The 24,363-nt window shown below is 37.9% G+C and overlaps 1 protein-coding gene across 1 annotated transcript; it reads left to right on the forward strand.

Moving 5' to 3' along the window:
- The first annotated feature begins 19,037 nt into the window (after window positions 1-19,037).
- On the forward strand, window positions 19,038-19,367 carry LOC142550076 (uncharacterized). The gene has a single exon (XM_075659315.1). The coding sequence runs from the start codon at window positions 19,038-19,040 to the stop codon at window positions 19,365-19,367; it is 330 nt and encodes a 109-aa protein (XP_075515430.1).
- Window positions 19,368-24,363: the final 4,996 nt, after the last annotated feature.

Here is a 24,363-nt window from a genome sequence, read left to right on the forward strand (position 1 = left end):
ATTTGTAGGGCCAAAAATGTAATTTTCAAGAACTTTAATGGTCAAATTGCAAATTCTGAAATTTTTGAGGATTAAATTCGAACTTTAGAGGAACACTTGGTTTAAATCAGTAATTTTTTTAGGTTATGAGAATTGATTTTGGGTCTAATAAGCTTAAAATTATTGAACTTTATGATACGAGAAACATATAAAATGGAATTAGAAACGCCAACAACTTATGGGTAGAATTTTCGAGATTTATGACAAATTGGATAATATTCGAGGAAAGTAAGAGTTAATTTTGCAAATTTTAAGAAAATCGGGGACTAGTTTAGCAATAAGTGAAAATTGAATTGTTTAAATGATAAGAATTTTCCGTGATGTGAGCTTGAAGAGATAATTAGAACCTTGTTATATCTGGGTTATAATGTAATAAGGAATGACAATCAAGGGCATTGTAGGATGATTCAATATTGGGCTTGAAAATCTAAGTGTTGATGGATTAAGGCATTGGAAAAATAAGAATTTAGAGTGATAACAATTTAAGATAAAGTGATCATTTAGTTAAATTATAAGATTAGACATTAAGATAACTTATTTTTGGGAACTTAAGGTTTGATGTAACATAAGTTTTAATCATGATCTTAAGAGTTAAATTTATATCTTTGTTGGGGTTAAATTTTTCTAGAAAGTTTGGTATGATGGATGGTTAGATTACCTGATAGACGCATGTAAGAATTGAGGTAGAAACCTTATCTTGAGGAAATTATTTTTTAAAGTCATTATGAAACTCGAGAATAAGTGAATATGTGTATTGGAATTATGTTATCTAATATTATCTGGGTTGCATAAGTTTGAATTTCAAGATTTATAAGATAATTGTTCATACGAAAATTTTGGGTGAAATAAAAGGTGAAATAAAAACAAAAATGAAGTAATGATGTTCAACATAGGTTACCAATGAACAATATTAAGGTTTTTAGTCGAGTAAGTAATTTAAAATCTCAAAATGAGGATTCTAGAATGTTATGGAGCATAAGTGAATTTGAATTACTAGAGTTAGTCTAATACTAACTTGGGATAACTTATTAAGTTTTTTTATACGCTATTATTAATTAAGCATTAAGGATATGTAAGAATACAACATTCATTTCAATGAGGAAAGTCAAAGAATCTCAGGCCTCAACTAAATTGTAAATGGGAAGAAAATAGTTTAAGCATGTGATTGATACTAGAAGGGTTTTATTAATTATGTAGAAGATCGATAGTCTATATTTGGGTTTTATGGATTAGCGCTTCTCGAATTTAAAGATTTGCAACGATTTTGTATTTGGGATGTAATTGTAAATATTTAAGTTATGTTAGTTTGATGCCGTAAGATAAAGACTCGATTCAAAAGTCCTAGGCTAATATTATTATAGGGTTGAGATAAAACTTAACTTTTAAGTGTATTACGAATATAGAAGTCGATCAGTAAATTTTGGTGCTAAGGGTTCTTAATTCGAATTGCATAAATGATAATGTAGTAGGTTGGTGAGCATTATGGGCATAATATAAGAAAAGAAAAGTGCGATAAGTTAGGACATCCAATTCTGGTATGAGGAATTGCGAGAAAGGTCAAATTTGAGGTCATAGTATAATAGAACTAAATCACCATAAGTCATTTTAAGTTGCGATTCGCAAACGAGGATTTAGGTAGGCAATTTAATTAGAATTGAGGAGACATAAGGACGACCTAATACTTATTTTATCAGTGTGACGCAGCGGAAGCGTATATTATTGGGATACTAGAATTTCGAGTCTAAACCTTTTGATTATCAAGGATAAGCAAATTTCGGGGACGAAATTCAATTTAAGGGGGATATATTATAACGTCCCTAAAATTTGAAGGTCCGCGTGAACCACATGCTTGCAAGTTATTAAATTTTTTTGGTATTTTATTAAATTACTTTAGAGCATTAAATGAATGTGTATTTCATTAATTTGTTTTTTAATTCATGATTAACTTAATGTTCATGCATTAAGAATTTTCAGTTGTATTTCACGCTCGACAATGAACGGAGACCGGGGAATTAACGGGAAAATTGTTTTATTACATGATTGATTTTTATTAATTAATATAAGGTGTTTTAAATGTAATTTTCAATAAATGAGCTTTGTTGGGTATTTTTACTCGCCGGAGAATATTTTTAATCGGTACGAAAATTTTATCGATTCGGGGCTTTTTGAGGACTCGGTCAATAATTTCAAAAACTTACCTTAACGAAATATTTTTCGAGAGTGTGTTTGCGCTTGAAGAGCCTATTTTTAAGCTTAGTGGACTCAAGACCTACTTTAAAAATTTTAAATGCAATTAAGGGCCCATTATCTTATGTTTAACCCTTTAAATAATACCCTAAACTAAACCTAAACCTATTATACCTCAATCAGCCGACCACCCCCTCCATTCTCCAGCCTCCACCTTTGTTTCCAGCAGAAAGTTACAGAGAAAAATCGGCTCCTCCATTTTTCTTCAATAAAATTTCATCCCCGCTTCTCCGGTGATTCCCTGGCGCTCAAATCTCCTCGTTTTCATTCATAATACATCAAGGCACGCCTATACTTTTGTTTTCTCTTCAGACACGCTGATAATATGTAGATATTGACGTGTTTGTACGGAAAATTGCATGAGTCACTTTGTGGTTGTGTTTTTATACATGTTGACATGAATCTTGCATTTCTTTTGTTGCCTTACTCACGGTTTCTGTGAGGGCCCATGCTCCTGATTAATTTTTAATTATCAAACAACCAGGATTTATTAGTGTAAACAGCAAAAACGAATAAAAATTTTTCATTTTGGGCCTACGGAAATTTTGGCATGACCCCCCCATAAATAGGACATACCAAAAATTTCAAAACAACACAACAAAACATTTATACTCGAAAATAGAGTCCGTTAAAACAAACAGAATACCAATTGCGCAAAGAGCAAGCCAGGCTCGATCATACCAAATAGGATCCAACACTCAATAATACAACCATAGAAATACACGAGGCATCTCCTCGGCATATTACTCAATATATAGTATAAATATCTGGGGTGTAAGGCCCGAGATTTTGATTACCGTAATCTGAAATGATTTGGTGATAATTGATGTGATTATAGATGGAAAGGATTAGACCGGAAAAGACGGAAGAAAACAAGAAAGATGTGCGAGGACAGAACACCTCGCGGATATGCGCGACAGTGGCAGAAGACCTCGCGCATATGCGCGAGAAGTGTGCGCGCATATGCGCGAGTTGTGCAGAAGCTAAATGTGATGTCCAGAGAACCTTGCGCATATGCGCGGCGATGGGGCGCGCATATGCGCGAGCTGCCGAGAAGCTAAGGACCGAGACCAGTAGGTCTCGTGCATATGCGCCGGTTGAGGTCACGCATATGCGCGAGACGTGTTGGACAAAGGGGAAGCCACTTGCCCTTCTCCTTGCATGATATATAACAAATTCTTCATTCCTTAAGCATATTGGCAACAAAGACAACCGAGAAGCTCTGGAGAAAATTGAAGTCCTTTACGAATTAGAATTCGATTTGCGAACAATCCGTCCGTATGATTTTTAATCCGACCTCAGTACAGTGATCCTCTCGTTACAGGATTCAACAGGACGTAAGTTTTACTGCGTTTTGTTGTGATTTGAAATTATGATACTGCCAGAATCAGATATGATTCATATATGTTGTTTTTGCGATATCAGACATTGTATAATTGAAACCAAATCGAGGAACAGATACCGTATGACATTGTTATGATATTCAGAATTGATATGATCGAGATTGTATAGAATTGAGATTATGATATGTTATTGTTGAGATTATGAGTTGTACTGATATCGATTATGAGTTGTGGTATTATATCTGGGATGTTGAGATTGACGGGGTTATCAAGACTGTATTATTATGCCGTCGAAACATCAGTAGATTGGTATTGATCAGATTCAGTATTGATTGAGATTGTATCGTTGTATCATTGACATTGATCAGAGTATGTCTTGACTTTTTATTGATCAGAACAGATTTTGAATTGAGTTGCATATTGATATTGTATTTCTCAATACGTCATTTCAGATTGAGTGACATTGATAGCTTCAACTTCGAAACTTCGACAGAGCCAGATTGATTTGACAGGAAGTGAGTTCGAGACTTCGATAGAGTCAGATCGACAGAACGAAACGAAAGGAATAAATTGATGTTGATGCGGGATTGCACGACTCGAGTTAGATTCGACTTGAGTTTCCCAAAATCACATACTTTACCTTATTGCATTGATATTTGCAATTGAATGAGATTGATATCTTTGGTCTATTGATTTATGTATTGAGTCATAGGCGGATGCGCCTAGTCGTAGACGATTGATCTCGTGACAGAGGTGCCCGATAGTGATGGAATCGTCACTGGGCCATTGCACATTGTCACAGAGGTTTGGCAGATATGCCAGGGCGGATGTGCCTAGTCTGTGGCTGATTCGCCAAGACGCAGGACGTTTGGTCGTATCGATATGTTGAGGAGTAGAGCAGCTCCTATCGCTGAGATTCGATACGGAAAGGGCCAAAGTCCGTAAATAAGAACGTACCACCACCCCGATCGGGAGTGTAGGTGGGTGTATGTTCTTATTTAGATCGGGATCCCTAGATTAGGAGGAGTCGAGTCAGAGTCTAAGAGTCACAGAGTGTGATTCAGAGTTTGTATTGATTCATGTTTCCGATTTTGATACATGGTATGAATTTCTGTTTCATGCTGTTATATTTGTTTTTATGAAATGCATGTATACATGATTTATACTGGGAATGTAATTCGCACCGGAGTTATCCGGCTGTTGTCTGGTTTGTATGTGTGAATGACAACATGTGGGACAAGATCAGGATCAGGAAGAGGATGAGAGATTATAGTTAGCGTAGAGATCCGGGCCCAGAAGCAGAATAGGATTCAGCACTGGATGTATAGTCGTTGAACCTAGTTGAGATAGAGACATGTAGTACCTGAATTGTACTTTGATTTTGACATGTATATCAGATAGATTACCGTTACGTTTCCGCATTTATAATTTAGAAAGAAAAAAAAAATTTAGTCCCACTTTTCTTAATTGTTATATTTGACCTTAATAATGATTAAGACATGAATTAGCGTCCGGGTCCCCACAGCAGTTGGTATCAGAGCGATAGATCCTTTAGATTGAGATAGATGCTAGTGAGCGGGGTAGATTGAGTTTTCTATCCTTGCTTTGATTGCTAGCATGATTTACTGCTTTGTAATACATGTTACTTGATTTATCTGATTTGATTTTGTAATATGTATTATTTAAAGTGAATCAGAACCGATTCTTGATCAGCAGTAAGATGATCAGAGGAGGACTGAAACATGTTTGTTGTATCTGGTTATTAACCCTTTTGATAATCAGATTTATCTCCTCGAAGAATCCCAGAACAGGGATAGTATCTTGATTTATTAGATGGATGTGTCAGAAACTCCGATGCAAATACAGTTGAAGAGGTTTCAATCATTGACACCGTCGATTCTGAGGGGTACTGAGACGACTGTTGATTATAAGAGCTGGATAGATGATATAGAGATATTGTTTGATTCACTTGAGTACTCGGATGATTGTAGAGTTAAACTGATTGGGCATCAGTTACAGGAGGTTGCAAAGAGCTGGTGGATTGCAACCAAAGAAGCCTTAGAACAGCGTGGTACAATGATTACGTGGGAAATCTTCAAAGTGGAATTTATAGAAGGTTTTTCCCAGTTTCGTACCGAGAAGATAAGAGGGCAGAATTTGAAAATTTGAAATAGGGTCAGCTAAACATTGAAGAATATGTTGCTCAATTTTCTACCTTGCTACGTTTTTCTCCTCAAATGACTGAGAATGATGAAGCTGTGACTGATCAGTTTGTTAAGGTATTGAATCCTGAGATATTGACATTGGTAAACACAGGCCGACCCTATAATTTTGCTGATGCTCTGAGTAGAGCCAAGAGAGCCGAAGCCAGTCTGATGAGACAGAAAGGAGCTTCATTTGTGCCTCCAGCATCGAGACCACAGCAACCACCTCTCGGACTTGAGACTAGTAGTAGCAGTGGTGGAAAGAAAGACTATTTGAAAGCTCGAAAGAAATAGTTCAAGAAGTTAGGAAGCGGTTCGTCTAGTTCCAGTGGTTCTAGTCAGAGTTACACGGGGGTCTATTTTAGCACTTGCGGAGGGAGACATCCCACTGAGCAATGCCAAGGAGTAACTGGTAGTTGCCGTATCTGCAAATGATCAGGACATTTTGCGAGAGTATGTCCACAGAGAGGTTCCCGAAGATTCCATGGAGCAGAATCATCTGGATCAGTGACTCAGACTGATAGACCATCATCTGTTGTTCGCTCTTTCCAACCACCCCCTACTCAAACACAACCAGGGCCAGAAGGAAGGCAGAGTAGTGGCAGTGACCGAGGAACAGACCCAGGATGCACTTGATGATATAGTGGCAGGTAACTGGTCTTTTATGATTATTCCGTGTATGTATTGAGAGATTATCGTACACCCTATGTATGATTTCTGAATGAACTGCATTGATGTATGTTTTATCTGTTGAGTCAGTGTCTACTGTAATATTTTATCTCTTTACCGTTTGGGGGAGAGTTTTTATATCAGTGAACTCTGTGAAACATCGTATACTACAGTGAGATGAGAATGAGACTGAGTTAGCTTGTATTGTACTTGTGTTGTCTGAGTATGACTGCATTATTGATATTGATATACTGATCAAGTACAGAGTTACAATAGACGGACCTGAAATGGCCGAAGAAGGAATATTGTATGGTAAGGATTCTAGATTTAGAATTCCTTTGATATTCGTATTATCTATGACTCGATCATTACAGAAAGGAGCAGAGGGACTCCTTATGTATTCAGTTGACTTACTGAAGTTGAGTCCATCATTGGCTGATTTGCCAGTGACATGAGAGTTACTGATGTTTTCCCCAGATGAGAGTCCGGGTTTGATTCCAGCCAGGGAGATTGATTTCAGCCTTGACTTGATACCAGGTACTATTTTACTTTTAAAACACCGTACCGAATGATACCGATTGAATTGAAGGATTTGAAAAATCAGGTAGAAGATTTACTAGCCGAGAGTTACATCTGATTGAGTGTTTCTCTTTGGGATATATCAGCTATGGTTGTGAGTTGATAAACTCTGTGTTTAGAATATTTTGATGATTCTCTGATTAGTTGATCTATGATATTCTGGTATATTCGAAGAATATGATTGATTTTGTTAAATATCTGAGTATTGTATTGAATATTCTGAGAACTGGAAAGTGGTATACAGAAACTATTAAGATGTGAATCTTGGCCGAGACAGATTGTATTCGGAACATGTTAGATCCAAAGATAGTATATCGGTTGATCTTAGCACAGTTGAAGTCGTGATCAGTTGGCTGAGACCGATAGCATTGTCAGAAATTACAGTTTTATGAGTTTAGTAGATCAGTATCGATGAGTAATGTTTCGAATCTGATTGAATATTGCTGTTGTTCTGAATTCGTGTTTGAAACAGAAAGTAGACAACCTTGCAATTGATCAAATAAATCGTCGATACGAAGCAATGGGTATTTGTTCTTTACCGTTGCTTTAATCAGTTGCCGATAATCGATGCAAAGTCTCATAGAACCATCCTTCTTTCGAACAAACAGTACCGGAGCACCCCAAGGAGACACACTCGGTCTAATGTAGCCCTTTGCCAATAAATCTTTGAGTTGTTCCTTCAATTCTTTCAATTAAATGGGTGCCATTCTATAGGGAGTTCGAGATATAGAAACGGTACCTGGTAGGAGATCGATACTGAAATCTACCTCTCGGACTGGAGGTAACCCTGGAATCTCATCTGGGAATACATCCACAAACTCGCATACCACCGGCAGATCTGCCAATGCTGAGCTCGATTTCAGTAGATCTACTGAATATACAAGGAACCCCTCTGCTCTTTTCTGCAACAATCGACTCATAGACAACACAGATATCAAGAAAATCCGAGCTCTGGAACCCTTACCGTAGAGTTTCCACTCATCAGCCATCTCTGGTCTGAATCTGACAATCTTCTGGAAACAATCTACAGTGGCTCTGTACTTGGTTAACATATCGATACCGAAAATACAATCAAAATCAGACAACGCAAGCACAACACAGTCTAATTCAATCTCATTACCCTCAAATTGTAGCATGCAATGTCTAACCAATGTCGCTGATATCAAACCACTCCCCAAAGGAGAAGAAATAGACACTACGGCAGATAATGACTCGACAGGTAAAGCATGCATTAATGCAAAGCGCTCAGAAATGAAGGTATGAGATGTACCCGTATCTATCAATACATAAGCAGGAAAACCGCAAAGAAAACAGTTACCTGCTATCACATCGTCTGGTGCATCTTGGGCCTGCTCTTCTGTCAGTGCAAATACTCGAGCCTGCTGTCTGGGAGGTTGGCTCACAATCTGGCTCCCTCCTGGCCTCGACTGAGACTGTGCAGGCGACGGCTGGAAGGAATGGACAGATGATGCTTGCCTCTCAGGCTGAGATACTGATGCAGATGATCCTGCACCCTGAGATCGCTGTGACCCTCTCTGTGGACAGACTCTGGCGAAATGTCCTTGCTGTTTGCAGATATTGCATCGCCCAACCACTCCCTGACACTGATCTGTAGGATTTCTACCTCCACAAGTACTGTAATACACCCCTGTATAATCTGAACTCTGGCCAGGACCCCTCTGTCGTGACCCACCTGAGCTTGATGAACTGCTACCCGACTTCTTGAACTGTTTTCCTAGGGCTTTCAGTTGATCTTTCTTGCCACTGCTACTACCACCACTCTCGAATCTAGGGGGAAGTTGAAGTGAGGGCTGTGGTGGTCTTGGAATCGGAGCAGCATACGAAAGTCCTCGTTGCTTAATCAGTCCCGCTTCCGCTCCCTTGGCTCGGTTCAAGGCATCTGCGAAGTTGTTCGGTCTGCCGATATTCACTAGGGTAAAAATATCAGGATTCAAGCCATTGATAAACTGATCTGCAATGGCCTCGTCATTCTCTGCAACGTGAGGAGCAAATCGGAGCAATGTCAAAAACTTTGCCACATATTCTTTGATGTTCAGCTGTCCCTGTCTCAGATTGGCAAACTCGACACCTTTATCCTTTCGGTATGACACAGGAAAGAAGCGTTGATAGAACTCTGTTTAAAAACTTTCCAAGTGATCTCTGTGCCACGATGCTCCAATGCTCTCTTTGTGGTAAACCACCAATTCTTCGCAACTTCATGCAGTTGATGGCCAATTAACTTCACTCGTCGCTCATCGGTATAGTTAAGGGACTCAAATAACATCTCGATGTCATCTAACCAGCTTTCGCACTCAATAGCGCTCTCAGTACCTTTCAGTGTCGGCGGTTTAAAGGATTGAAACCGTTTCAGTAGTGTCTCCATCGGTGTTGCAGTAACATCCATCGGATCATTAGAAGTACTGCCCTGTTCTGGTACCGGACGCACAGGCACTGCTGCTCTTCGAGGAGGCATATCTAATTATCAAACGGATTAGTACACAATCTATACAATCTGTCTCAGTCCTCCTCTGATCATATACCTCTGATCCAGAATCGGTTCTGATTCATTTTATTCTTAATACATGTCGCAATCAATCAGATAACCAAGTAAACATGTATTACTGCAAGAAACATGCTTTCATATATAACATATGTAAATCAACATACAATTAATAGCATGCTAGCATCATCAAACTAAGGAAGACGACTCGATCTACCCCGCTCATTCACTTCTATTCCTGTCTACAGAACCTACTGCTCTGATACCACCTGTTGTTGGGACCCGGGCTCTAACTCAATTATCTTTGGGATTAATTGGATCTTTGCTAGAAAATGTGGGTCAAAATTTTGCTTTTAATATCAACAACAATTGTATATAAATCATAAACAAACAATACCTCTATTTTATTTCATCAAAAGCAATTACATGTCTTCTTCCATTACATATTTATACAAACTAGTGTTTACAACAAACTAAATATCAAATGTAAAACTACTAGCTCATCTCTCATGCCCGAAATCACCACGCTATCCAATCTCAGTCATGTTCTCTTTGACCCAAACTACTAGCTCATCTCTCATGCCCGAAATCACCACGCTATCCAATCTCAGTCATGTTCTCTTTGACCCTGATCCTGTCCCACCTGTTGTCATGCACACATACAGACACAACAACAGCCGGATACTCCGGTGAAAACAAATCCCAGTATAAAACATGTATACATGCATGTCATGAAAATAAATATACAACCATAATACCTGAATCAGTAATACATGAATCAAATGTAAATACAGATAAAACTCTTCGAATCTTATTCTTTAACTCGACTCATATCTAAGTCTAGGGATCCCGGTGTGAATAAAAAGTAACGATCTCCCACCTACTCTCCCAATCGGGGTGGCGGTACGTCTTATTCCCGGACTTCGGTCCTCTCTGTATCGAATATCTACAATAGGAGTTGATCTTTTCCTACGTACGTCGATATCACCGAACATCCGGTATCTTGGCATACCTGCCAACGACTCACCTATCTTATTTGCATTGCTATAACACTATAAACAAGGCATAACCCTATCAAATTATAAACAATCTAGTATGTGATTTTGGGAAACTTAAATTGGATCTAATTTGAGTTGTGCCTTCCCGAATCAACATTGAATTATACCTTTCCAGGTTCAATCTTTGTCGATGTCGAAGTCTTGACGTCGAAGCTTGTCGATATCAATCTGAAATGGCAATGTCGAATAACACAATATCAATCAATAACTCAACCAATACATGTACGTATCAATATTCATTCCCGGTACAATTCGACGGCATAACGGCGTAATCTCGCGATACCGGTCAACTCAAACACCAATAATCAATAACAATAACTCATATTTCTCATCATAAGACAATCTACCATGCTGAAACCTGCACAATCTCATACACCTATATGCTGGAAAATCGTAATAATCGCATACGGTAACATTTCTTCGATCCGGTTTCAATTCTACATGTCTCAACATATCAAGAACACATAATAGAAATCAAAATCTGATTTCTCTCAACATCTCAACTTCAAAACATGCTGAAATGTAGCAATACTTACTTCCTTTGATAGTTTTTAACAAGAGAAGCACAAATATAAGCTCGGATCAAAAATCGGACTGTTAGATTCTTGCTTGAGTAGAATTCTTGTACATGAACCTTAAAGATCCTAAGCTCTCGGTTCTTCCTCCTGAAATTCTCAATGAAGGAATGTATTACAACTCATATATATATCTTGCATGGTGAGGGCAAATGGCTTATTCTTTGTTCAACACGTCTTGCGCATGTGCGCGACATCACTCGGCGCATATGCGCGAGACAATATGTCTCGGCGCGTGTCATGCACAACGCCTCGCGCATATGCGCGCCCTCAATCGGCGCATATGCGCGAGGTCCTTCAAATATCTTCACAACTCTCGGGTACCCTCGCGCATGTGCGCCGATTCCTGTCGCGCATATGCGCGAGGTGTTCTGCCCATTTCGCGCATATGCGCCTGGTCTGGTCGCGCATATGCGAGAGACTCATTCCTCGCACAAAATTCCAACTTCTTTCCGGCTCCCCCGGTCTGATCCGTTCTATCTATAATCACATCAATTAATTAACGAATCATTTCAGATTACCATACTCAAATCTTCGAGCCTTACAGAAAATTACGAATTAGCTATTGAATCGAAGATAACAAAGAGTGATACAAATCATATGTTGAAATCATTTCCATAAAACCAACTTATCAGTCTCAGAATTAGAAATAACAGAGGGTAATGGGTTTGTGACACGGAAATTACACCCGAAAACTCAAGATATCGATTGGCCCTCTCGTAAAACCCACAAAACTTCGACTCCAGCCTTATGTCCCCCTCTTATTCGACGTGTACAGCACTTAGCAACATAAAATTGGCAACCCTTCGCACAAAAGCAAGAAACTGTGAGAACCCGAATTTAATTATTCAGTATTTGGCAAGAATTAGAAATAATTATTTTAAAGTGATAATTTAAAATAATTAAGCCAAATAATTATATTTTTGTTAAAAATATGTATTAGAAATATTGGCATTATATACGATATTAAAATACACATCGATGTTTAACAGCACACGGGAGTTGTAAATATTTGGACCGGGTCATATTCTAGCATTTGGGATAAATCATTAAATTCATGTATATGGATATGTGTATAGAAGGAAACCCATTTTCCCCCAAGCCCAATCCATTTCCTCCTTAAATCTTCTCGTTTCTTCTCATTTCATCCATTTCTTTTTCTTTCTTGCTCATCTTCTCAGCTGCCGAGCTATTGCTTCGTTTTTTTTCCAGCTTCTTGCTTGTCACTTTTCTTGGTTCCTTAGTATGTGAAGAGGTTGATTCTAGCTTTATTTAAGTTCAAGGGAAGCTTTTGAATGTAATCCCTAAGCCTAGGTTTTAAATTTTTATCCACGGAAGAAGTTGGTTTCTGTTTTCGAGTTGCAGGTTTTGGCTTCTGATTTTAGGGTTTTTGTGTGGTTTGCACTAAGAATCTTGACTTGTGGTTCATATAGAACTTATAGATCTATGTGTTAGCTTTTTGTAGCCACTGACGAAATGGGATTCCAATTGAAAACGGATTGATATGAATTTTCTACCAAAATGTGTCAAAAGAGAATTCTGTGTTGGAGCTGCGTAGATTAGCTACTGTATTTCGAGTTTATGACATTTATGCGCTCAGATTCTGGACTTGTGATTCAAATAAGAGTTGTAGTAGAGCTATGTGTTGTCTTCGTATTGATATAATAATCGTTAAATTTCATTAAGAATTGAAATCGTTATATACTCATTTTGCCGAACCTGTTCAGGTACAGACTGCTGTCCGCGAATTGCGTTGGTAGTAGCATCTTCTTGATAATTCTGTTGGGATTTATCTATTAGGATTCTGGAAATTGTTTCTTCTAAGAAACCTTAGATATTTGAGTTTTCTTTCATCTCCAATTGACGGATATCTATTTGAGTCAACGATGATTTAGATATGAATTTTATACTCATAGATGTCAAACATGGATCTGTCACAGAACTCATTTCTCATGGTTTCTGGTTTTGGGCGTTTTTCGGTGTTGAGATAATTGAATTTCTTTCTGATGTCTTCTGATGAAATATGGGATTTTGATTTAGAATTTCAGCCATGTATGTTAAGTGTGTTTTGGTTAAGTTGTTGTTGAGTTATGACCTTAAAACCGAGCTTAGGTCCAAGCTGGAATTAGTAACTTGTTTTTGGCTAAGATTTGAATCTTTATTTGATGGAAATAAATTATTTATAGTTTTTAATAGCCAGAAAGCTCCAAGAAGTTCATTAACTATTGTGGTAATTTAATTTGAAGGATAAGGTACGGATTGATCGATTCTTTACAGCGTCTATAACGACGTGTAATTTAATTGATGTGATTTTATTAGAATTATGTGTTTATGTGCTCTTCGTGCTCTTTGGGTATATTTTAAGATTATTCCTCAATTTTTTAAAAATAAATGTGAGTTTTTAAATATATTGGAATAATCTGTGGGTTTATGTGCATTGTTGAGCACGCATTCATATCGAGCCATGACTCCGTTGTTTCTGAGATTTCTGTTTACTCTTGTATGAGTTATTTAGACATCAGAGCCGAGGGCGTTTAAGCGTCACACATCTGATGAGTAGCGGAAGGGCCGAGTAGTTCTGCAGACTGACACCCCTGACACAGATGTGCAGGGCCGAGGGCGTATTTGACACGTCACACCCCTGGCACATGTGGCAACAGTTGTTGCTATCGTTTCTTTGGATCCAGTTTGATATATGAGATTATTGGTACCCAACATGCATTGCATTGCATTGATTTCATTGCATGTCACTTATTTATGCTATAATTTATTTGATCTTTGTACTGGGCTTTGACCCTTGTCCCTCGGGGCTGCTGTGGTTTGTTTTGTGATTACATAGCAGGTTATACAGGTGGTTCTGATGCAGCTGGCGAAGCGTCTGCCAGTGGAGCCCAGTGAGTCAGTTTGAGTTTGGAGTCCACAGATATTTATACTATATCTTGAGTCTTTTGCCGAGGAGATGCCTCGTGTATTTGTATGGTTGTATTATTGAGTGTTGGATCCTATTTGATGTGATGGAGCTTGGCTGGCACTATGTGCGGTTGGTATTCTGTTTGTTTTAACGGACTCTATTTTCTAGTATAAATGTTTTGTTGTGTTGTTTTGGAATTTTTGGTATGTTCTATTTACGGGGAGGTCCTGCCGAAATTTCTGTAGGCCCAAAATGGAAAATTTTTATTTGTTTTCACTATTTACGCTAATAAATCCTGGTAATTTGATAATTAAAAATTAATCAGGAGCATGGGCCCTCATAGTTGGTATCAGAGCGTAACTGGGGTATGCTCGAATTAGAGTCTAGGACACTCGAGTTTAGACACAAATAAATTGATTGCGTATTTGATTTACTACTTGCTCTTTATTTTATTTGCATGCTGTGATTATTTAACTTAGCCGAGATAGAGCTGGTAGTGAAGTAAGTTTGACACTTCGTTTATTTGTACCTAGTGGACTAAGTTTTAACTTTCCTTGAACTCTTCTGTGTTTGCTATTATTTTTTTCTGCTTGTGGTATAATCCTTGTGTTTTGTAGAATGGCGACGGTAGGAAGAGGCAGAAAGGGAAAAGAAGTTATCCAAGAGTCCGAAGCTCAGAACATAGGAAATATTGAGGGTATTGGCAGAGGTAGACGTGGCCGCCCTAGAGGAAGAGCAAATCAAAATGTGAATATAGAGGTAGAGGTGGGGCAGGAACCACCAATTCGTCCAAAAAGGCATGTTGCAAGAAATGTGGAAGTTGATCGTGAAGTTCAGCAGCTGACCCAAAGAATGAGAGAAATGGAGTTAGTAATTGCTAAATTCCAAGATATGCGTCCTCCAAAATTCTTTGGAAATGAATGTGGCGAAAAGGCAACAACGTGGCTGAAGAGCATGAACTATTTGTTTAATCTGGTGAAGTACAATCCAGAGCTGAGACTCAAGTTAGCTGTTTTTCAACTCAAGGATCGAGCACAACTGTGGTGGGAAGCCATAGAGGAAGCAATCCGAGAATCTGGTCAGATAATTTCTTGGGAGGTATTCCGTACTCATTTTATTCAATAATACTCGCCTCCATCTTATTATTCTGCTAAGGAAGCCGAGTTCAATGAGTTGGTTCAGGGAAATATGTCAGTGGGAGAGTATGCCTCTCAATTTTCTGCTCTTCTAGCTTACGTACATCATGTATCTAATAGTGATCGATCCAAGCTGTCACGTTTTATGCAAGGACTGAACCGGACGATACATACTTTGGTTATGACTGGAGCACCATCTACCTATGTTGAAGCAGTAGAGAAGGCAAAGAATATTGAGGCTAGTTTGCTTTGGGGAGGATCACAACAAGTTCTATCTTTTACTTCCCAAGGGTCGAGGAGTAGCATTCAGATGCCAGTGGGCATACCTCCTTATCAGCCTCCAGAGTCAAACCAGCCACCGAAGCAGCAGAAATTCTTGGCTAGGGGAAAGCAGTTTAAGAATAAGTCTTACAACAGTTCATCTAGTTCAGGTAGTTCTCGGGGACGAAGATCTAGTGGTTATGTACGAGATTCTTGTGGGAGATGTGGAGGTAGGCATCGTACTACCCAGTGCACTGGAGTTCAGGGAGACTGTCATACTTGTGGATTACCGGGACATTATGCGAGAGTTTGTCCTAATGCTGGAAGACAGCAGTATCAGCCCTCAAAATTTATCCAGTTTCCGCGAGACCCGGTGCCTAGACCATCTAATCCACAGCCTAGCTACCAACAGCCAAGAGAATCTACTCAGCAGTACTTTGCAGGACCTCAGCAGGCTAGGGTGCATGATTTGACACAGGACCGGGCTCATGAGACGCCCGGAGGGGTCATTGCAGGTATATGATTTATTTTTTATCATCCTGCATGTATATTGATAGACACGAGAGCATCTCATTCATTTATGTCTGCTGCATTTATCGATGAGCATGAGATAACTACTACCTTGTTGTTGGATACGGTGTCTGTGTCTCCCCCTGCTGGTATGTATTTGATGTCTCCTGAGATAGTTCTGAACTATGTGATTAAATTTGATGATAACCTTAAGATAACTAATCTAATCAAATTATCTATGTCTGACTTCAACTGTATTTTGGGAATTGATACTTTGACGAATTATCGAGCTACCGTTGATTGTTTCCATGGAGTTGTCAGATTTAGACCTTATTATGGCAATAAGTGGAACTTTTATGGTAATGATTCTCAGTCACGCATTCCATTAGTGTCAACGATGGAAATGTTTAGACTGCTATCGGCAGGGAATGAAGGATTCATGATTTATGCAGTTAATGTGACACAAGAAGAAATGTTGAATGTTTCGGATATTCCTGTGGTAAAGGATTTCCTGATGTATTTCCTGATTAAATTCATGGATTTCCGCTTCAAAGGGAAATAGATTTCAGTATTGAGTTAATGTCAAGGACGAACCCTATTTCTAGAGCACCATATCGTTTGGCTCTAGCGGAGTTGAAAGAACTCAAGGAACAATTACGAGACTTACTGGAGAGAGGTTATATTAGACCAAGTATGTCACCTTTGGGAGCTCCAGTATTGTTTTTAAAGAAGAAAGATGGAACGATGAGGATGTGTATTGATTACCGGCAATTGAATAAAGCTACAGTGAAGAATAAATATCCTCTCCCGCTTATTGATGACTTGTTTGATCAGTTGCAAGGTACATCCGTGTATTCCAAGATCGATCTTCGTTCTGGATATCAACAGCTTAGAGTTAGAGAGGAAGATTTTCATAAAACTCCATTTCGGACACGTTATTGGCATTATGAATTCTTAGTCATGCCTTTCGGATTGACTAATGCTCCAGGGGTATTCATGGATTTGATGAACCGTGTATTTCGAGAATTTTTAAACAAATTCGTTATTGTCTTTATCGATGACATTTTGATTTATTCAAAAACAAAGGAGCATCGAGAATATTTGAGACTAGTCCTCCAAACACTCGGAGCATCACATTTATATGCTAAATTTTCTAAGTGTGAATTTCGGTTGGACAAAGTAGTATTTTTGGGTCATTTTATATCTGCTCTGGGAGTTTCAGTGGATCTCAGTAAAGTCGAAGATGTTATTAATTGGCCAACACCAACAAATTTTTCTGAGATTCGCAGCTTTTTGGGATTAGCAGGTTATTATAGGCGTTTTATCGAAACAGTTTCCGTAATTGCAAGGCCTATGACTCAATTAACGCAAAAAGATCGATGTTTTGTGTGGACTGCAGAATCTGAATCAAGTTTTTAGTCTTTGAAGGAAAAGTTTACAACAACTCCAGTGTTACCTTTACCTTCAGGCTCAGGTGGATTTTTTGTTTGTACAGATGCTTCTCTGAATGGACTGGAATATTTTTTAATGCAAAATGGACGAGTGATTGCATATGCATCTCGGCAGTTGAAGCCACATGAGACTCGATATCCAGTTCATGATTTAGAATTGGCTGCCATTGTGTTTGCGTTAAAAATATGGCGTCATTATCTGTACGGTGAACAGTTTGTGATTTTTTCTAATCACAAGAGCCTTAAATATCTTTTCACACAGTTCGACTTGAATATGAGACAATGTCGATGGATGGAGTTTCTTAAAGACTTTGATTGTGAGATTCAATATCAACCAGGGCGAATGAATCTAGTTGCAGATGCACTTAGCAGGAAAGCTCAAAACGCTATGCTAACATCTCTGAATATTTCTAAAGTCCACGAGCATTTGGGAACATCAGGATGGACTTATCAAACAACTGAAGATTACTTTATAGTTTCATCTATTAAAGTCGAGCCACATATAATTATAAGCATTAAAACAGCACAGAGAACTGATCCGCATATTCATAGATTGAAAGAATTGGCTCAAACAGATCAGTCAGATAAGTTCAGTGTTGCCTCAGATGGTGGTTTGCGCTTTAATAGGAGACTTTTGGTTCCTAATTTTATAGATCTAAAAGAAGCTATACTACATGAAGCACATTGTAGTTGACATAGCATTCATCCAGGAAATCGAAAGATGTATCATACTTTGAGAGCTCATTATTGGTGGGAAGGTATAAAGAAGTAAATTTCTGATTTCGTGGCTAAATTTTTAACATTCCCATAGGTTAAAGCTGAATGAATGAGACCTGGCAGTATGTTACATAGTCTTGAAGTACCACAGTGGAATTGGGAGCACATTGCTATGGATTTCGTGACACACATACCTCGTTCTAATCGTGGTTGTGATGCAATTTGGGTGATTGTTGATAGATTGTCTAAATCAGCCCATTTTATTCCATATGACCGTACTTATACTTACAAGAAAATGGCGAAATTGTACATTGATCATGTGGTAAGATTGCATGGTGTGCCAGTAACCATAGTATCAGACCGTGATCCAAGATTTACTTCAAAATTTTGAAGTAGTTTGCAATCAGCTTTGGGTTCAAAGTTGGCCATGAGCACTACTTATCATCCCCAAATAGATGGTAAGTCAGAAAAATCAATCCAGACTCTAGAGGATATGTTACGAGCAGTTGTAATGGATTTCAGGGGTGGTTGGCAAGAATCATTGTCTCTGGTCGAATTCTCGTACAACAATAGTTTTCAGACTACAATCGGTATGACACCATTTGAAGCTTTATATGGCAGAAAGTGCAGATCTCCAATTTGTTGGGAAGATGTAGGAGAACGACATATGTCTAAACCAGAGTTTTTACAAGAAATGAAAGATAAAGTTGAATTGATCTGGAAAAGAATGAAAGCAGCCCAGGATCGTCAAGCAATTTATGTTAATAAAGGCGTCGGCCTTTAGAGTTCCTTGTTGGCGATTATGTTTTCTTGAAAGTAACACTGTTTCGTGGTACTATGAAATTTGGACGTAAAGGGAAGTTCGCTCCACGTTATATTGGTCCGTATGCAATTGTTGAGAGGATTGGAACTTTGGCTTATCGTTTGGACTTGCCGCAGAGTTTGTCTGCGATACACGATGTGTTTCATGTATTTATGCTGCGGAAGTACGAGCCAGATCCATCTCATGTTTTGAGTACCGAGGATGTGGAGTTAGATAGTTCCTTAAGATATGTTGAGCATCTACTTCAAATTCTTGATCGCAAAGAGAAGCAACTCAGTAACAAGATGATTCCTTTGTTTTTTGTGCATTGGAGTAGACATGGGATAGAAGAAGCTACATGGTAGTTAGAAGCTAGAATGCATCAAGAGTGGCCTTACTTGTTTGAAATTATGATGAATAACTCCATGTACTATGATTTTCTTATGTATTTTCAGTGGTAAATATTTTAACCACTTTGTGTAAGTGGTGTATGCTAGATTTCGAGGACGAAATCTTTTATTAAAAGGGGAGAATGTGAGAACCCGAATTTAATTATTCAGTATTTGGCAAGAATTAGAAATAATTATTTTAAAGTGATAAATTTAAAATAATTAAACCAAATAATTATACTTGTATGTTAAATATATGTCAATACAAGAAAATTCAAATTCAACAACACACCTACTACAACGATTTTTTATAAAACCGTTGTGTTTTTTGCTTTTAACAACGGTTTGTTAAAAACCGTTGTCTTTGCCGTCTATACAACAATGGTTTTTAAAAACCGTTGTCTATGAGCGTTTTTTTTTTATACAACAATGGTTTTTAAAACCCGTTGTGTATTAGCGTTTTATTTTTGGGCAACAACAGCGGTTTTTAAAAACCGTTGTGTATTAGCGTTTGATTTTGGGCTACGACAACGTTTTTTAAAAACCGTTGTTGATGAGCGCTTTTTTTTAATCTACGACAACGGTTTTTATAAACCGTTGTCTATGAGAGTGTTTTTTTGGGCTACTACAACGGTTTTTAAAAACCGTTGTCTCTATGTGTTTATGTCAAGGGTCAAAGACAATGGTTTGTGTAAACTATTGTCGTTCAGCTCGTTTTTTAGAACTACGACAACAGTATTTAAAAACGTTGTCGTTTTTTTGTGTTTTATTTGATTAACGACAACGGTGTTTGTAAAACCGTTGTCGTAGTTCAATTTTTTTTAAAATAAATTTGTAGAATATATAATATAACTTATTTAAGCACACATATATACATACAATTGTAATAAACGAGAGAAGAAAAGAAAACCCCAACCCATTCCCGCCTACGTCGCCTTCTTTCCCTCCAAAGTGTCAAGCCCGACGCCTCCGCTTCTCACCGCCAAGGAAGATCGACCGACCACCGTGTATAAAACACTCGACCGAAGAGCTGTAGAATCAACTGTGGGGACCCGGACACTAATTCATTCCTTAATCGTCCTTAGGAATAATTCAACAAATTATAATAAATAGGGTCTAAATTTTTTTTTTAAAATACAAAGCGAAAACGTAATGTAATTCAATTCAGATTACATATTAAACATAAACATATAAATCTTGTATTATCTACAAGAATTCAACTAGGTTCAACTATATATCATTGTTGAATCCTAAGTTGCTTCGAAGCCCGGATCTTCACGCTATCTAGTCCAGCCTCGTTCTCTTCTTGACCCTGATCCTATCCCACCTGTTGCCATGCACACATACAAACAAGATAACAGCCGGATAACTCCGTTGAAAATTACATTCTCAGTATAAATCATGTATACATGCAATCATAAAAACAATACAAAAGAATATAACAGATATGTCTAACATGTATTCAAATCAGAATATAAATCCATATCAAGAATAAATCATATTCTAAACATGTACCATCATCAAGAACATAATTTATCATGTACCATATTCAGGAACATAATCAACGTAACTCAATATAAACTGTCAATTAGACTCATGACTCCACATTTAAGAACAGACTCAATCCTAGTCTAGGGATCCCGGTTTCCAGAAGTTGGCATTCCCATATCGACCAACAGTAATAGAAAAGACTCCAGTTCTATCCACGTCGATAGGGTATCGATCACCAGTAATAGAAGAAGCTCGGATTCTATCCACATCGGTATATTATCGATCACCAGTAATAGAAGAAACTTCGATTCTATCCACATCGATATGATATCGATCATCAGTAATAGAAGAGTTACGATTCTATCCACATCCATACGGTACCGATCACCAGTAATAGAAGAAGCCACCTTTCTATCGACATCGATAGCCAAATATCCGGATGTAACGTTGTCGGTATTCCTATATCGACCAACAGTAATAGAAAAGACTCCAGTTCTATCCAAGTCGATATAACCAAACATCTAGTGTCCTGACCTAACCGTCATGGACTGTGGTCCTATCACCAATACACTATCTTGTGACATCGTGCAATGTGTCCGTGGCGATCACACCACTATCAGTCACTTCTGTCACAAGATTACTCGTCTAATACCTGCTGTCTATAAATCAAGAGAACAAGTACATCAATCAAATCAATACAATAAGGTAAAGTATGTGATTTAGGGAAACTCGAGCTAAACCTCACTCGAGTTGTGCAATCCCAACTCCACATTAATTTATACCTTTCTCTTCTCGGTCTGACGAAGTCGAAGTCTCAAAATCAAATCTGTCCATATCCAATCTGAAATGACAATATCGGATAGACTATGTCAATATACTGCTCAATTCACGGCCTGTTCTGATCAATACGCAAATCAAGACATAATCTGATCAATATCGAATCACGATACAATCTAACCCATATCGACGATATCACGATATAATCGAAGTCACTACTGAATCTGATCAATACCAATCTACTGATGTTTCGACGACATAATAATACAGTCTCAGTAACTCCGTCAATTTCAATATCACAGATATAATATCACGAGACATGATCGATATCGATACAACGCATAATCCCAGCAATAACAGATTATAATCTCAAATCTGTACAATCTAAGTCATATCATTTCAGAAAATCATAACAATTATATACACAATATGTTCTTCGATCTGACTTCGATTATACAATGCCTGATATCGCAATAACAACATATATGGATTATATCTGATTCTGGCAGTATCATAATTTCAAGACATATCAAAACGTAGTAAAACTTACGTCCAATTGAAGCCTGCGTCGATAGGAACACAGTACTGAAGTCGGATTCAAAATCGGACGGGCGGATCGAAATCTAAAGGCGTAAGAATTCTTCAATTCTTTCTCGTGCTTCCTTTTCTTCCTTTGATATGAATTCTGAAGGCGTGATACATATAAATATATCAGCTTCATCTTAATGATACGTGTCATCATTTTCCATATTTTGCAAGCGGCGCTCGGGCGGTTAATATTTACCGCTCGGGCGCCGAACACTCTGTTCGGTTACTCGGCTTGTTAAACACTGGCGCTCGGGCGGTCAAAAACTACCGCTCGGGTGCCAGACTTTCTGTCCAAGCCCTCATATTCTCATCCCCTGGTGCTCGGCTTCTCCTCTCGCAACTTCCTTTGCTCTTGAAATCTCAATTATGTTAATTAATCAGCGTCTGATTACAGTAATTAAATCTCGGGCATTACATTTCTCCCCCCCTTAGATATGATTTCGTCCCCGAAATCACAGGCAATCAGATCAGACAAAGAAAGAAATGTATAACAAAATCAATCAGAAACTCACATCAGTGAAATACTCTGAACGTCGTTACTTCATATCAGACTCAGTTTTCCAGGTAGCCTTTTCGAGGCCCTAATGACTTTATTGTACTTCCAACAGCAGAGTAGTCTTCATTCTGAAGTATCTCTCTTTCACGGATTTCAGATTTCAATCTGGAATAATAATTCAAGAAGTATAATATCATAATACCACTCGAAATAGCTCTAACAGAATTAATCTTACAATACTGGCTATACAACATCCGTATATATCCATCAACAGCTCATAACAAATCAACATTAACATCTTCTATCAACTCTGATAATTCCAATCAAGGTTATATTCAATCTTCCAGCTTCAAATATCAACAGTCATCATCCGACGTTGATATATTCAATCTATTTATTCTGAGCTATCTTTATTTCTTCTAAATTAGTTTCATTTTCTTTATCATATTTTTGATCCTATCCGATCCAATCTCAGGTATCTCGGAGATATTATTCTCATACGAAGAAAATCTACCGTTCTCACTGTACAATACCTGGACTGAAGCTATTTCAATACTCATCTGATAGCTATTGTTGTACAATCATTCACAAAGTGATAACACATCGTATCAACTAGTGCTAAAATCAAGCACTACAGTTCCTGGATATCTTCTAGTATCAGGATAGTTCGCTCCGACTATCCATTTATCTATAGACGATAGATGAAAGATCATGTTATCTATTCTGTCAAAAGTACAAGATCAAACGAAAATCATAGCCTGATATGAGTAACTCGGGTATTCAATACAATCTGACCCCTTTTCTGACATACATCTAAGTCGTCTGATCATATCTATACGTCACCCTGTACACTATAACATATGCAGATTTGAACAATCGTTCAATAATAATCACATCATATCACCGTCATAGCAAGATTTTCGATAGTTTCGTCACGAAATTCATAGAAATGTACCCCCATTTCTATTCAAGAATCGATAATCTGTATAACCAATCTCCTGGTTTCTATCTTTCTGTCTTCATCTGTCAGCGATTTAGACATTTCAATACAAATTCTGACATAACTGATTTCATTTGTTTACATCAAAACTGTCCGTTCGAATTATCACACATTTCCTATTACCAGAATAATACTGAATCTATTATTGTGTGCATCTGACAATACATGTCATTTCAAATTCGAAATATCTAGGACAAACAAATCAGCTAGTTATATAAACTAAAACATTACCTACCTGGTATTCTAATCGACGCACTGTTCTGACTATCAAAATCAAGTTCTGAACAGTCTGATCAAACTTCTGAACTGCTGTAATTCTCAAAATCAACTCTGAGTCGGCTTGAACTGTATATAATTTCAACGGTTCGTAACAATCGGCATCAAATACGGATTCAGAATAATAGCAATATCGGATCGGATTCAAAATACCAATCATTTATACTAATCTAGTAAACACATAAAACGCAATTTCTGACATTTCTGACATTTATGAAGTTCTGCCATTTTCAATGTCGTTCTCATCCACAGATCACGGTCTCAACTCTGCTATAGTCAGTCAATATACTATCTTCAGATATCGTAGACTCTGAATACCCTCTGTTAAAATAAAGATTCATATC

Source organism: Primulina tabacum, chromosome 6, assembly GCF_025594145.1.
Source record: "Primulina tabacum isolate GXHZ01 chromosome 6, ASM2559414v2, whole genome shotgun sequence".
In the NCBI taxonomy this organism is placed as follows: domain Eukaryota; kingdom Viridiplantae; phylum Streptophyta; class Magnoliopsida; order Lamiales; family Gesneriaceae; genus Primulina; species Primulina tabacum.

What these genes read in the sequence shown, in the direction of transcription:
- LOC142550076 (XM_075659315.1), top strand. Translation starts at nt 19,038, where the DNA reads ATGAAATTTGGACGTAAAGGGAAGTTCGCTCCACGTTATATTGGTCCG.